Raw genomic sequence first — 13,556 nt, forward strand, 5'->3', positions numbered from 1 at the left:
CCCAGCTACTTTTTTGTATCTTTAGTAGAGATGGGATTTTGCCATGTTGGCCAGGCGGGTCTCAAACCCCTGACCTTGTGATCCACCCACCTCGGCCTCTCAAAGTAGTAAGATTACAGGTATGAGTCACCACACCCGGCCTTATTTATTGATTTTTAAATGGAATCTCACTCTGTCTCCCAGGCTGGAGTACAGTGGCGTGATCTTGGCTGATTGTAACCTCTGCCTCCCCCATCCAAGGGGTCCTCCCACCTCAGCCTCCTGAGTGGCGAGCGGGGATGACAGGGGTGCGCCACCATGCCTGGCTAATTGTTTTGTATTTTTAGTGGAAACGGTTTCACCATGTGGGCCAGGCTGGTGTCGAATCCCTGACCTCGGGTGGTCACCTGCCTCAGCTTCCCACAGTGCTGGGATTACAGGCTTGAGCCACCACGCCTGGCCTCGTTTATTTTTTATTTCATTGTGTGTGGTAGTCCCACTGTGTGAGTGTACCATAGTTTATGCATTTCACTGTGGGTGGGTTTTCGCACTCTTTCCCACTTCACAATCTTTTTAGCTGCAATAACAAAAGTCCAGAGAGCTCTGGAAACAAAAGTGTTTCATGATCCATTTGGCACAAAGTCTGACCCAGACTGAAGTGAGGTCGTTTATATGGTGTCTGCTGGTCCCGCAGTAATGTGGCTATTAGCAGGACTCTGCCTGGAGCGTTCTCTTATGTGTTGTATGTGCGTTGTTTTCCTGGTCTGAACTCAGGAAAATTCTGAATTCCAAAACACAAGGGTCCCAGGAGTTGTGGACCTGGGACTGCCTCTTGGCTTAGGGTGTGATAAAAGCATAGAAATGGCTTATCTTCTTTCCTCCTTCTTTTTGTGTAAATACCTTGAGGGCCGGTTAAAGACTAATCTCTGATTACACTGTAAATGCTGTTAACACACCTTTGAAAGGCCTTACCAGAGCTAGGTCCAGCTGCCTCAGAGGGTGAGGAGATATGAATGGCCCTGGCATCTTTTCTGGCACATTTCTCCTTGGTTCAGACGGAGCTTAGCTGTGATAGCTGACTCTTCCCCTAGGAGTCCTGGGTGGGTTTCTGTGGCTCTGTGAAGGCCCTGGAATCACCTGCAAAATCAAAGGTGTGCCTTTTTCTGAGGTCAGTGACCAAGACACCCCCTGCAGAGCCTTAAGGGGGCCATGACCCCTCAAGCCCAGGACTTGAGCCTGAGCTAGGAAGAGCCACAGAGACCTTGGCCCCCCCGCCCCCACTATAAATTTCAACTTGTTGAAAGCAAGTTTGTTGTCATATTATAAAATGCAAACATACCACAGGGTGCAGATTGAACGATCGTGTTCCCTCTGCCCTGTCCTCTTGCTCCTGGTGGTGTGGAACCTGGGTCCCCCTCCCGAGAGAACCCAGGCCTACGTGGGCCCCTGCGTGGATCTCTTCCCCTTCTTGCAGAGGTGACAAACTACTGCTCCAGGCTGTTAATACCAGTGTGAGGTTTTACAGTCAGAAATACTGACACATTTCAAACTGAATACTAAGACCCCCTTCATTGTGATTTAACTAATGTGGTTTTCTTGGCCATGTTACTTTAGATTTTAGTTGCAGAGAAATAGACAGGGCTCCGGGACGCCAGGTAATGCCCACGGTGGCTGTGGTGCCTGCAGCTGCCATTTCCTGTTTTATTTGGATTGAGATGGAGCTCCTGCAGCCTGCGGTCCTCTTCATACCGCACAGTTCAGTGGCATTCGGCCCATTCACAGTGCTGTGCGACCACCTCTGTCCAGCTTCAGAACTCCTTCATCGCCCCAGAGAGAAAACCCATAGCTTTCAGGTGTTCCCTCTCCATGCCTCCCTCCACCCCTGGCAACCCATAGTCCACTCTCTCTCTCTCTGGATTTGCCGGTTCTGGATGATTCATGTCGACGGAATCTCAGGCCGTGTGGCCTACTGTGCTGGTGTCTGTCGCTGAGCGCAGTCCCTCTGCGGCTGGTCCCCGTCACAGCATGGGGCCGTGTCGTACTCGGTGGGGACAGGTGGGTTGTGGGACTTGCACCCAGTCAGCTGCCCCGGGGCCTGGGCCGTCTCCAGCCCGCCTTGCGGTGCCTGCCCAGCGTGCTGACCGGGCATCCCTGTGCCTGCCCGCAGGCCATGACGCTGATGGAGTACCTCATCAAGACCGGCTCAGAGCGCGTGTCACAGCAGTGTAAGGAGAACATGTACGCTGTGCAGACGCTGAAGGACTTCCAGTACGTGGACCGCGACGGCAAGGACCAGGGCGTGAACGTGCGCGAGAAAGCCAAGCAGCTGGTGGCCCTGCTGCGCGACGAGGACCGGCTGCGGGAGGAGCGGGCACATGCACTCAAGACCAAGGAAAAGCTGGCACAGACCGCCACGGGTGAGCCCTCCCTGCGGCCCCTGACGGCCTAGAGTCTGTCCTCTGCCTGCTGCGGCTCCCAGCACCCAGCCGCCCGCTTCCCTCCCTCCCAGCCAGGAGGGACTGAGGCATCCCCCTTTTCCTCTCCTCACCTGCGACCCTTGCTCTGGTCCCACTTGTGCCCTTTTTTCCCTTAGCACCTCCCATGCAGCAGCTCTGGGACCCTCCCTGCCTCTTGCCTTGTGCCCCAGGGCAGGTCTAGAATTGGGAACTTTTATTTCACTTCCCCATAGGCTCAGGGCCTCAGGGCGGTCAGTGCTGGGGACAGGGCTCTGAGGGGACAGTCACACAGTGACCCCCGAGGGTGCCGTGCTTCTGTCTGCGCCGAGATGAGGGGAACATCAGAGAGGCAGAGGGTGGCCTGGAAGGGGCACAGAAGGAAGGCCAGAGCCAGGGCCTGCAGGTTGCACCAGGCATCTGGGCCTGCATTAGGAGCCTTGACAATGCCTTCCGGAGGTGGAGGACTCAGTCTGGTGGGTGGTTACCAGCACTGAAAACAAAACTTGAAATACTGCCTCCCACATCGTCAGGCCAAGATCTGTCCCACGAAACATTTCCAGTTATGTGATGGGTGTGTGGGCCTTGGACTGTGCCGGAAAGTGTGATCTATGCTGGTCGCGGGCTCACAGCTGTGAAGAGACTAGTCCTGCTGCTCAGGACTGGGAGGGAGGTGGGAGAATGTCTGCGAGGCTCTTCTCTCCAGGAAGAGTGGAGGTGCCTCAGTTAGTGGGGGTGCGTGAGATGGGGAAGGGCCGCTAGAGCACTGCCCTGGAGATGGAGGTGGGTCAGCCAGGCCTGCGCAGACAGCACAAAGGTCCTGTGGCCCCCATGGGGTCCGGCTCAAGGGACGGGACTTGTTTGGGGAAGTCTAGGCCTTCTGTTTGGACAGGTCTCATTTGGGATCACCGTGCAGCACCATGGGGATACATGGGTGTATGGGGTGTGTACGGCCCTGCCCAGAACTCCAGAGTAAGGACCCAGGAGCTGGTAGACGGCGTGAAAGCAGAGAGTGTGAAGTGGAGGGAAGAAGCTGGCGTGGCGTGGGAGTGCTCAGAGCTGGGGACACCAGGAGGGAGTGTGGACGGCAGAGAGGGGCTAGTCAGCTTGAGGCAGGCAGGTGGGCAGCGGGGTTGGGGTGGACTGAGGAGGGACGTTGGCAGGAGCTGGGAGGAGAGCGGGAGCCTCAGGGAAGTGGCCTGAGGGTGGGAGATCCTGGCTCGGGGGTGGTCAGACTCTGTGCAGGGCCAGAGCCAGCGTCCTCTGCGTTGCTGGCCATGCCTTCCCATCCCAGCGGCCTGGCCCTGTCTGCCAGCGGTTGCTGGGAAGCAGCTGCGCCCCTCTGACACTCACCAAGGACTCTGGAATTTGAATTTCATGTAGTTTTCACATGTCTTTTTGAGAGTTTTCAGTTGTTATTTAATTTTTTAAGGGTACTCAAGTTTTCGCCCATCTTGGTGCATTCTGTTCATTTTTTCCCACCATTGAAAAACGTAAAGGCCTTTCTCAGACCTTCTCAGGCCAGCTGCGGCTGCCACTGTGGTGTGCTGGCCCCTGTCCTGGAGCGAGCTGTGTGGAGGGCTGTGGCTGGGGAGGAGGTTGGGGGCAGCTAGGGAGTGCGCCGAGACCCCCCGTGGGCGGGGAAGGGCCTGTGGTCCCCGGACAGCACCGAGGCTGGGTGATCCGAGGCTGGGTGATCCGAGGCTGGGTGATCCGGTGAGGGGAAGGCGGTGTTGCTGGCTGGGTGCCGGTGTTACCTGTGATGTGGGAGGTGCGGCCCTCAGGGCTGCTGGGCGTTGGATTTAGCCACCACGGGGCTGGGGGTTTGGGGCATTTGCAAGGTAGAGGTTGGCCAATGGGGTGTAGATTCCCAGCACCCACCACTGAGAGTCCTCAGAGCTTAGGAGGAAGTCGCAGGGGCAGGGAAGAGGAGGAGGGGCCCCAGGAGTGTGGTCCTCCCTGTGCCCCGGCCTCACCTGTGCCCCACGCTGCCCTTCCATCTGCCCATCCCCCCAGACGGCCACTTACCCACCCAAATCCATCAACCGCTGCTGCTTCTCTCATCCTTTTTCACTCATAACCCCAGATGGTCACCCTTTGGCCCCGCCCTGCCACTCACGTGCTCCCTGGGCATACCATGCACCCAGTCCTGCTGGGCACACTGCACGGGGGCCAGCCTGGGGGCCCCTGAACCTGGTACAGGTGGGGCCACCAGACAGCTGCCTGCTGCAGCTCCAGGCGAGGGGAGCCAAGGCCTGCTCCTCAGGGAGAGGCCTGGGCCTGGGGAGTGGGTTGGGCGGCGACAGAAGTATAGAACACAGGTGCAAGGCGTCTTGGAGCTGGAGCGGACAGAACTTGCTGACGAGTGCACAGGGTGGGGAGGGCGGGGCAGGAGAGGCAAGGTCCACCCTGGGGCTTTGGAGGCTGGGGCGATGGCCCCGCGCTCGGCGGGCCTGGGGCCTGGTTGGAGCCTGTTCTCTACACTGGAGGGGGCCTAGGGTCCACAGGCCTTGAGGATGGAGAGAACAGTGTCAGGACAGAGTTTGAGGGTAGGTGGAGGTCGCTGAGAGGATGCTGCAGTGGAGGCCGGGGATATCTCAGCGCCCTCCTGGAGGGTCCGGCCCTGCCTTCCTGTGTCCCCTCTCTCTCCCTTCCCCTCCTGCTCCTGGAACCAAGGGCTCCCTACTGGCCACTCCCCAACCCTGACCAGGCCTTGCATCCTGCCGTCTCAGCAGACGCTGTTCTCCCACTCTGAATTCCAGTTGTTCCCTGCCAGAGCTATCATTCTCCGCAAGCCCTGGACACAGGCCTGGGAGACCCGGGAGGAAGGACCTCCCATTCCCCAGGGGCCCAGCGACAGACCCCAGGCACGCGAGGAGTCCTGGTGGTGGCAGGGCTCAGAGGTTCCTGGGGTTCCCCATCTGCTTATCGGACTGACTTTTGCTCTGGTCCTTCCCTGATGCCTGGCCCCTCCCATGGGTGGGGCTGCCTGCGCCCCCCCTCCCCAGGGACCCTGCATCCCCACCCTTTCTCCTCTGAGCACCTGGTGTCTGGTCTCTGCCTCTCGGTCCCAGTCGTGGCCTTCAGAGGTTGTAGGGTGGGGGACTTGGGCGATGGGGTTGAACACAGAAGCCCCCGTCTGTCTAGGCTGTGGGGTTTCCTGCCTCTCGTTCCCTGGTCTGGGTCTCACGCGTTTCTCCCCTGCCCTCCAGCCTCATCAGCAGCTGTGGGCTCGGGCCCCCCTCCTGAGGCGGAGCAGGCATGGCCACAGAGCAGTGGGGAGGAGGAGCTGCAGCTCCAGCTGGCCCTGGCCATGAGCAAGGAGGAGGCTGACCAGGTACTGGGCGTGCAGCTGGGGCTGTCTGTCCGCCACCCGCCTCCATGTCTCACCTCTGGCTGCCTCCCAGCCCGACGCGGGCCTGGCCCTCACTGTCGCTGCTCCACGTGCTGTCACTCGTCTCCTCCCCAGTCCTGCCTCATCCTCACCCCCGTCCCTCTGCGTGTCACTCTCTGCCTGTCCCTCACTGGTTCAGGGACCCCAAGGCCTCTCTTTCTTTGACCCTATCTGACTCTGGCTCTACCTCTGCCTCTGCCTCTGCCTCTGGCTCTGGCCCCTCCCGCCACGCCCCTCACACTCTCTCTCCCCCAGCCCCCATCCTGCGGCCCCGAGGACGACGCCCAGCTCCAGCTGGCCCTTAGTTTGAGCCGAGAAGAGCATGATAAGGTCAGAGCAGCCTCCCTGTCCCTGCCCTGCCAGGGACTCCCCTCAGACCAGCCCCATCGCCCCTTCCTAAGTCACCCCCCACCATCCTGCTGGGCTGGAAAGCCCACAGGCTCACGCATGTTGAAACCTCAGTACCTTCAGCCGTAGGATGTAGGACCTCAGGTCAGACAGAGCCTGGGTGGCGGCCAGCGCAGCCATGCCAAGGTTGCTTGGGTGACCAGGGTCCCTTCCTCCCCCCAATGCAGGAGACACCACCGAGGCGGGTGCCTGTCCTCCCTGGGTGCCCCAGCACAGCACCCCACTCCCCTCATCCCCGTGTCCCACCCGACCTTTGACCCAGGTGCCCCATCCCCATTTCATACATTGTCCGCATCCCATCGAATCCTTCAGCCGCCTTCATTGGGGTGGGAGGGGTTGCTGGGGCTTCCGGGCTGAGGTGGCATCTGCCTACGGCCCACGTTCTGACGTCTCCCTGGCCACTGCCCGTGCGCCAACAGGAGGAGCGGATCCGTCGCGGGGATGACTTGCGGCTGCAGATGGCGATCGAGGAGAGCAAGAGAGAGACCGGGGGCAAGGAGGAGGTGAGCGGGGCTTGTTCTGCCCTCCCTGCCCGCAGGTGTCCGTCCGTCCCCTGCTCACTCCTGCATGGCCAGGTCCCTGGAGCAGAGGCTGAAACACAAGGTCCTGGAGCTGGGCACTGGGTTTCCAGGCCCGGTCGGCCTCTCACTGCCTCTCCCTCCCTGCTGGGCTGAGGCTGGTGACTGACCAGGCTGCCCTGCGGCCACCTTCTGTGGTCAGCACTGGCCATCCCTCTTCGGGCCGAGCACCATGAGGGCCACCCCCGGCCCACAGCTGAATGGGGAGGCCCAGAATAGGTCAACAGCCTGACATGACCACAGGGAGGAGGGTGCAGGGCTCGCCCATCTGTTACACTTTCTTGGGCACCTCCTTGGTGCCATGCCATGTGCTGCACAGCAGGGCCTGTTGGTGAGCGAGGAGGCACGGTCCCGCCCTTGCAGACAGTGTTTCTGTGGCATTCCTGTGCTCTGCAGCGGAGGAGCAAACCCTGCCACAACCTTGCGCTTTCAGGTCGCGCTTCAGGACTTCTCTGTGACGGGGCCCGGCTGGCTGGTTTTGTTTCGTGTCAGAGCGGAGGTCACTCAGGCTCTGGGCCCAGGACGTCCACACTGGCCTTGCCCTCCAGCCTCCTCCCCTGGCCTCTCCCCAGTTACTAGTCTGTCCCGAGTGTCCTCACAGCACAGCAGCCGCTGCTGCCGCCCCCCAGAATAGGCTCATCGGGCTGGGTTGGAGTTGGCTCCCCAGCCTGTGCACTGCTGTTGCTCTCAGCAGGTCCTGAGGCCAGCCCAGGTTTGAGGGGTGGGAACAGGCGCCCTCTCCATGGGAGGCGACACATAGCTTGTGGCCGTAAGTGATAGGCACAGTGGGACTTTCTTGGTAGATGGAAAGCCTCTTTATGTTGGCCTCGGCCAAGGGATCTCTACCAGTGTCCCCCACAGCTCAGTGACCCCAGTAAGGGCTGCCCCATTGGAGGAGCACCAGATCTCACCCATCTCTTCTCCTGCCCTGCCCTGGACTCAGCTCTTCTTCCCCTCCCATCCCCCTGGGGCCTTTGCCTCATGGTGCTGACTGGAGATGTGTGCATGAGTCTGTTGGGGGCACTTGCACTTTCTGAGACAGGGGCTCTGGTTAGCTGTGCCTGTCGTGTGGCACCTCCAAAACACAGGACTTTGCATGCGTGTGCGTGCTTTGTGGGAAGGCCTGCAGTGCGGTGACTGTGGGTGACGGGAGGACTTTGCAGCGTGTGCGTGTGGCGTGGGAAGGCCTGCATTGCGGTGACTGTGGGGTGACGGCAGGGCAAGGTAGGGGCATCATGAGAGGTGCTCAGGGTGACCTGAGTGGGGTTCACGGAGGGCTTCCCAGGGAAGGGCATGGAGCAGGGACTGGCGGGGCTGACTGAAGAAGGCATAGTGGGCAGAGGGAGGATTGAGCTGCTTTGGGGTGAGTGAGGGGAAGGCTTGGCCTCCATCCTCAGTCAGAGCTGGGCAAGGACCTGGGAGCAGGTGGGGTTAAGGGGCTGCCCTGCTGTGTGTGGAGAATGGATGTGGGGCAGGGGTGTGGCCTGTTTTGGGGCTCCCTGGGGTGGGGGAGGTGGGTAGGGGTGGGCCGACCCTAGGACGTATGAGGAGGGAGGGTGGGTGGTGTGTTTGGGGCCTGCCTCCCTCTTACGCCTTCCGGATGGCTGCTGTCTGGACACCCAGGGCCTGGCCACCTCCCCAGCGACGGGCCCCAGCTTGGTCCCTGTCCCGGGCTTCCCACCACTTCTTCACGCTCCTCTTCTCTCCCCACAGTCGTCCCTCATGGACCTTGCTGACGTCTTCACGGCCCCAGCTCCTCCCCCAACCACAGACCCCTGGGGGGGCCCAGCACCCATGGCTGCTGCCGTCCCCACGGCTGCCCCCACCTCGGACCCCTGGGGCGGCCCCCCTGTCCCTCCGGCTGCTGATCCCTGGGGAGGTCCGGCCCCCACGCCAGCCTCTGGGGACCCCTGGAGGCCTGCTGCCCCTGCAGGACCCTCAGTTGACCCTTGGGGTGGGACCCCAGCCCCTGCAGCTGGGGAGGGGCCCACGCCGGATCCATGGGGAAGTTCTGATGGTGAGTGCGTGGCCCGCTTGCGTGCGGCCTCTATGCCTGTGTGCACCTGTCCTTGGTTGGCTGTGCCCTTGGACAGGGACAGATGCAGCCAAGTGGCGCCGGGCAGTAGTGGGGGCATCCTGGGTACAGGGGAGGGGGTAAGGGAGGGGGTCAGATGAGACCGCCCAGGACAGGGCGTGTGAGATTGTGCCTTGGAGGACATGGGGGTGTGCTGTGGGGAGGGGATGGCAGTTCAGCCAAGGGGCACAGAGGCTGCGGCCAGGGCAGAGCCTGTGCGATGTAGGCATCTGGGAAGGGCGGTGGGTGGAGCTGGGAGGTGCGGGTGGAGAAAGGCCTGACACCCAGCTGGACAGGGGAGGGGTGGGGGAGCTGTGGGAGCTGAGGGAGGGCTGGGTAGGTCTGGCAGAGGCTGCGGGGAAGCCCCTCACCCCAGCTGGGGTCCCAGGGGCAGAGCCTGGCCGTGATGCCCAGTTGGAATTTGAGTTTGTGTGCGGGAGGCTGGGAGCGAGGGAGCTTTTGTGTGAACAGCCACAGATTCAGAGGCAATGGTCCCCCCTGGCCATCTGGACAGTCAAGGTTGCCAGCTCCTCATGCTCTTCTGTCCTCACCCAGGTGGGGTCCCAGTCAGTGGACCCGCAGCCTCCGATCCCTGGACACCAGCTCCAGCCTTCTCAGATCCCTGGGGAGGGTCACCTGCCAAACCCAGCACCAATGGCACCACAGGTACTGCAGTGGGGGTGGGAGTGGAGGCCGGGCGGGAGTGAGTGGGAGATGTTAGAGTCGAGCATCCTAAGGAAGGGTGGATGCCTGGACTGCAGGCGGGGGCTGAGGCGGGGCCCCAGGGAGGGGCTGAGCAGAACATCCTGACCCCACAGCCGCCGGGGGATTCGACACGGAGCCCGATGAGTTCTCTGACTTCGACCGACTCCGCACGGCACTGCCGACCTCCGGGAGCAGCGCGGGTGAGCCCCTGCCTTCCTTCCCAGCGGCCAGAGGGAGCCCCCCTAGCTCTTCAGCCCTCCTTCCCAGCAGCCAGAGGGAGCCCCATACCCGGCTGTCTCTGTCCTGCTCCAGGCAGGGCCGGCTGGACTTAAGGATGAAAAGTTGACTTGGGGCGGGGCGCGGTGGCTCAAGCCTGTAATCCCAGCACTTTGGGAGGCCGAGACGGGCAGATCACGAGGTCAGGAGATCGAGACCATCCTGGCTAACACGGTGAAACCCCGTCTCTACTAAAAAATACAAAAAAACTAGCCGGGCGAGGTGGCGGGCGCCTGTAGTCCCAGCTACTCGGGAGGCTGAGGCAGGAGAATGGCGGGAACCCGGGAGGCGGAGCTTGCAGTGAGCTGAAATCCGGCCACTACACTCCAGCCCGGGCGACAGAGTGAGACTCCGTCTCAAAAAAAAAAATAAAAAAAAAATTAAAAAAAAAGAAAAGTTGACTTGGGTAGAGTGGGCCAGAACCATCCACCTGTCTTTAAAAAGTGTGCATCTGGATTTTAGAGAAATTCCAGAGTTAGAGAAAAACAGAATTCTTCTCAAGGTTTCCCACCCAGATGTTGACCTCTGACCCGTCTCTGCCTCCACATCGCTTGAGTGCCTTGCAAACTCTCCAAATGTGTCGAAGAACAGGGACTGTCTTGTCCTGTGCAGTGAGCTGCATGGACAGGTTTGGAAGGCAGCCGAGGCTCCCCTTCCAGGTCCCCACTCGTCTGCTGGTGGCTCCAGGGCTGGCCAGGGTGCTGCCTTTAGCTGCCCTGGCTTCTTGGGGTTTTCAGCTGGCGTAAGCCGGTGCCCACCGCCTGTGACAGGCCCATCTGCTGAGTCCCTGAGTGGCTACTCCGTCAGGAGTGTCTGAGGTCATTGTGGCCACTAGTGCTTCACCATGGCCCTCAGCTGGCACCTGTCTGTCCCAGGATGAGTCATGTTAGCCTGATCTCTTGGTTTTTTTTTGTTTAAGTGAGCTGTTATTGAGGCACAGGTTGTGGTACAGAAACCTGTTTCCCCTGATGAAAGGCGGGCGGCTAGCAGGGAGTGAATTGTGCCTGCACTCCCCTCCTCTCATTATCTAGGTTAACACAGAGCAGTCTTCCAGCCTGCAGTTTTCCTTCTTTTAGGCCTTTTTTTGTCCCATACAAATGTGTGTATTTTTTCAACAGTAGATAGAATTGTTAAATCTATTTAAAAAGAGAATCAGGCCAGGCACAGTGGCTCACGCCTGTAATCCCAGCACTTTGGAAGGTCGAGGGGGGTGGATCACGTGAGGTCAGGAGTTGAAGACCAGCCTGACCAACGTGGCTGAAACCCCCTCTCTCCTAAAAACACAAAATTAGCCAGGCATGGTGGCACATGCCTGTAATCCCAGCTACTCGGGAGGCTGAGGCGGGAGAATCGCTTGAACCCAGGAGGTGGAAGTTGCAGTGAGCTGAGGTTGCGCCACAGCACTCCATCCGGGGAAACGAGCGAAACTCCGTCTAAAAAAAAAGACCTCCAGCCAACAGACGTCTTCACGCCGGCCCGGAACACGTGTCTGCGCTGTCTGTCCACTTGGAAGCTCCCGCTGGGGCTGTGTACTCAAGGAGCGTCTGAGGGCAGGCTCCTCTGAGCCTGGAGGCACCTGCGAACAGGCCCCCGCTGCCTTCCCCTGTGGGCCTAGAGACCCTGGACAGCCCCTCCCTGAAGCAGTTGCTGCCTTGTGGTTGTCAGAGGGTGACACCTGCTTCCGTCATCCCTCTTGCGTTTGCTCACTGGAATCAGACCCACCTTGTGGGAATCCGGGCTGACATGCAAGCTTTTGGCCTGGGCAAGCGTTGCTCTGCTCTGCACCTCAGTTCCTCTTTCCCGAGGCCTCTGGGCACCAGTCTCTTTGACGCGCCCCCTATGATGGCCTATACTGCTCCCAGGTTGGAGTGCTGCTGCTATCTGCCCTATCTGAGCCCCTTTCCCGGCTCCTTTCAGGAGAGCTGGAGCTGCTGGCGGGAGAGGTGCCGGCCCGAAGCCCTGGGGCGTTTGACATGAGTGGGGTCAGGGGATCTCTGGCGGAGGCTGTGGGCAGCCCCCCACCTGCAGCCACACCAACTCCCACGCCCCCCACCCGGAAGACGCCAGAGTCATTCCTGGGGCCCAATGCAGCCCTCGTCGACCTGGACTCGCTGGTGAGCCGGCCGGGCCCCACGCCGTCTGGAGCCAAAGCCTCCAACCCCTTCCTGCCAGGCGGTGAGTGTGGGCCCATCGCCTGCCCAAGTCCTCCCTGTGGGTTCCACCAGAGCAGGTGCCTCACAGGGCAGGGATGCTTCGCCCCTCGCCTGCAGGTGCTGGATGGACACAGGTGAGCTGTGCCACTGACTGCACTCCGTGTCTCTGACCTTGTCTTCCTGCAGGAGGCCCAGCCACTGGCCCCTCCGTCACCAACCCCTTCCAGCCTGCGCCCCCTGCGACGCTCACCCTGAACCAGCTCCGTCTCAGTCCTGTGCCTCCTGTCCCTGGAGCACCACCCACATACATCTCTCCCCTTGGCGGGGGCCCTGGCCTGCCCCCCATGATGCCCCCAGGCCCCCCGGCCCCCAACACTAACCCCTTCCTCCTATAATCCAGGGCGGAAGGGGGCCTGGCTCCATCCGGCTGCCCCATTCTGGCTCCCTGGGAGATCAGTGTTGTGAGTGCATGTGAAATGGGGGATCCCTGCCCCCAGTGCCCTTCCCCTTCCTGGGGCCCACTCACACTACACCCTCTTCCTTTCCCACCCCACCTCCCCGGAGAGAAACTGGACTTGGGGCCTGGGGAGGGGAGCTGGCCAGAGGAGGACCCCTTTCCTGTGGCATTAGAAGGGGGAGGGGCGGCTGGGGCCCCCACCCATTCCCCCTCCCTCCAAACTCTCAACCCCCAGTCAGTGTTTGACCCTCCTTTCCCCCCCCCCCCCCCCCCCCCCCCCACGCACCCTCGGTGAATCCTTGGTGATGATTTTGGCAACTTGGGGAATAAATGGCAATTCCCACGGGCTTGGCTCCCCCAGCTTCCCATCTGTGATTTCACGTGTCCCCCAGAGCCTTTCATATGGGGACGCAGGGCTCCATCCCATCGCTCTCTCGGGGTGCCTGGGATCCAGCCCTTCTGTCTCAGAAGTCCTGCTTTCCCTGACCCTTCCGGGTCAAGGGGTGGCTGGGTTGAGGGTGGACGGTGCGAGGCCTGGCAGAGCTGTAGCCCACGCAGGTCCAGGTGGGCAGGAGGCCATGCGTGGCCAGACGCTCCCAGTGCAGGAGGCCTCGCTCTTGTGTTGAGGGAACACTAGGATGAGGTCAGAAAGTGCACTGGGGTTCAGGGAGAAGAATCCTGAGGGATGGCACATACGCAACACAGGTCACCATCGCCATCACGTGGGCCCACCGCAAGCATCACTAATCCATCCCTGCACTCCCGGAAACCGGGTCAGCCTCTGTCGGCTGAGCTGAGTGAACCACCAGGCGCCTCATGGTTGTCGTCTGTGCTGTTGTCCTGGGCTGGACCACACCTGATGGGATCATCCCAGAGAAGCCTCGGGCCGCCTTGTGAGCAGATGTTGCTGTTATCTCCAGGGGTAGGTGACAGCTTGTTGCAGGCCGCACAGCCAGGGCCTCAGTGACGGGGATCTGGCCGTGTCTGTTTGAAGTGGAACAGGCTGTTCGTCCATGTGGGGTCTCCCTCCATGATCCCCTGGGGTCAAGTCCTGATGGCTGGGTTGGCTCCCTCAGTGA

General features: G+C 60.8%; 1 protein-coding gene across 3 annotated transcripts in view; it reads left to right on the forward strand.

Annotated features, from left to right (window-relative positions):
• Positions 1-12,838, forward strand: part of EPN1 (epsin 1) — a 22,055-nt gene extending 9,217 nt beyond the window's left edge. For all 3 annotated transcript variants that reach the window (XM_023184248.2, XM_023184250.2, XM_023184249.2), the window contains exons 3-11: positions 2,147-2,396; positions 5,645-5,769; positions 6,082-6,156; positions 6,654-6,737; positions 8,526-8,829; positions 9,442-9,552; positions 9,705-9,791; positions 11,785-12,042; positions 12,207-12,838. In XM_023184248.2, coding sequence (XP_023040016.1) covers positions 2,147-2,396; positions 5,645-5,769; positions 6,082-6,156; positions 6,654-6,737; positions 8,526-8,829; positions 9,442-9,552; positions 9,705-9,791; positions 11,785-12,042; positions 12,207-12,415 — 1,503 coding nt within the window. In that variant the 3' untranslated portion in view covers positions 12,416-12,838. The remainder of the gene's footprint in view (positions 1-2,146; positions 2,397-5,644; positions 5,770-6,081; positions 6,157-6,653; positions 6,738-8,525; positions 8,830-9,441; positions 9,553-9,704; positions 9,792-11,784; positions 12,043-12,206) is intronic.
• The last annotated feature ends 718 nt before the right edge of the window (positions 12,839-13,556 follow it).

This window comes from Piliocolobus tephrosceles, chromosome 21 (genome assembly GCF_002776525.5).
Source record: "Piliocolobus tephrosceles isolate RC106 chromosome 21, ASM277652v3, whole genome shotgun sequence".
NCBI lineage: Eukaryota > Metazoa > Chordata > Mammalia > Primates > Cercopithecidae > Piliocolobus > Piliocolobus tephrosceles.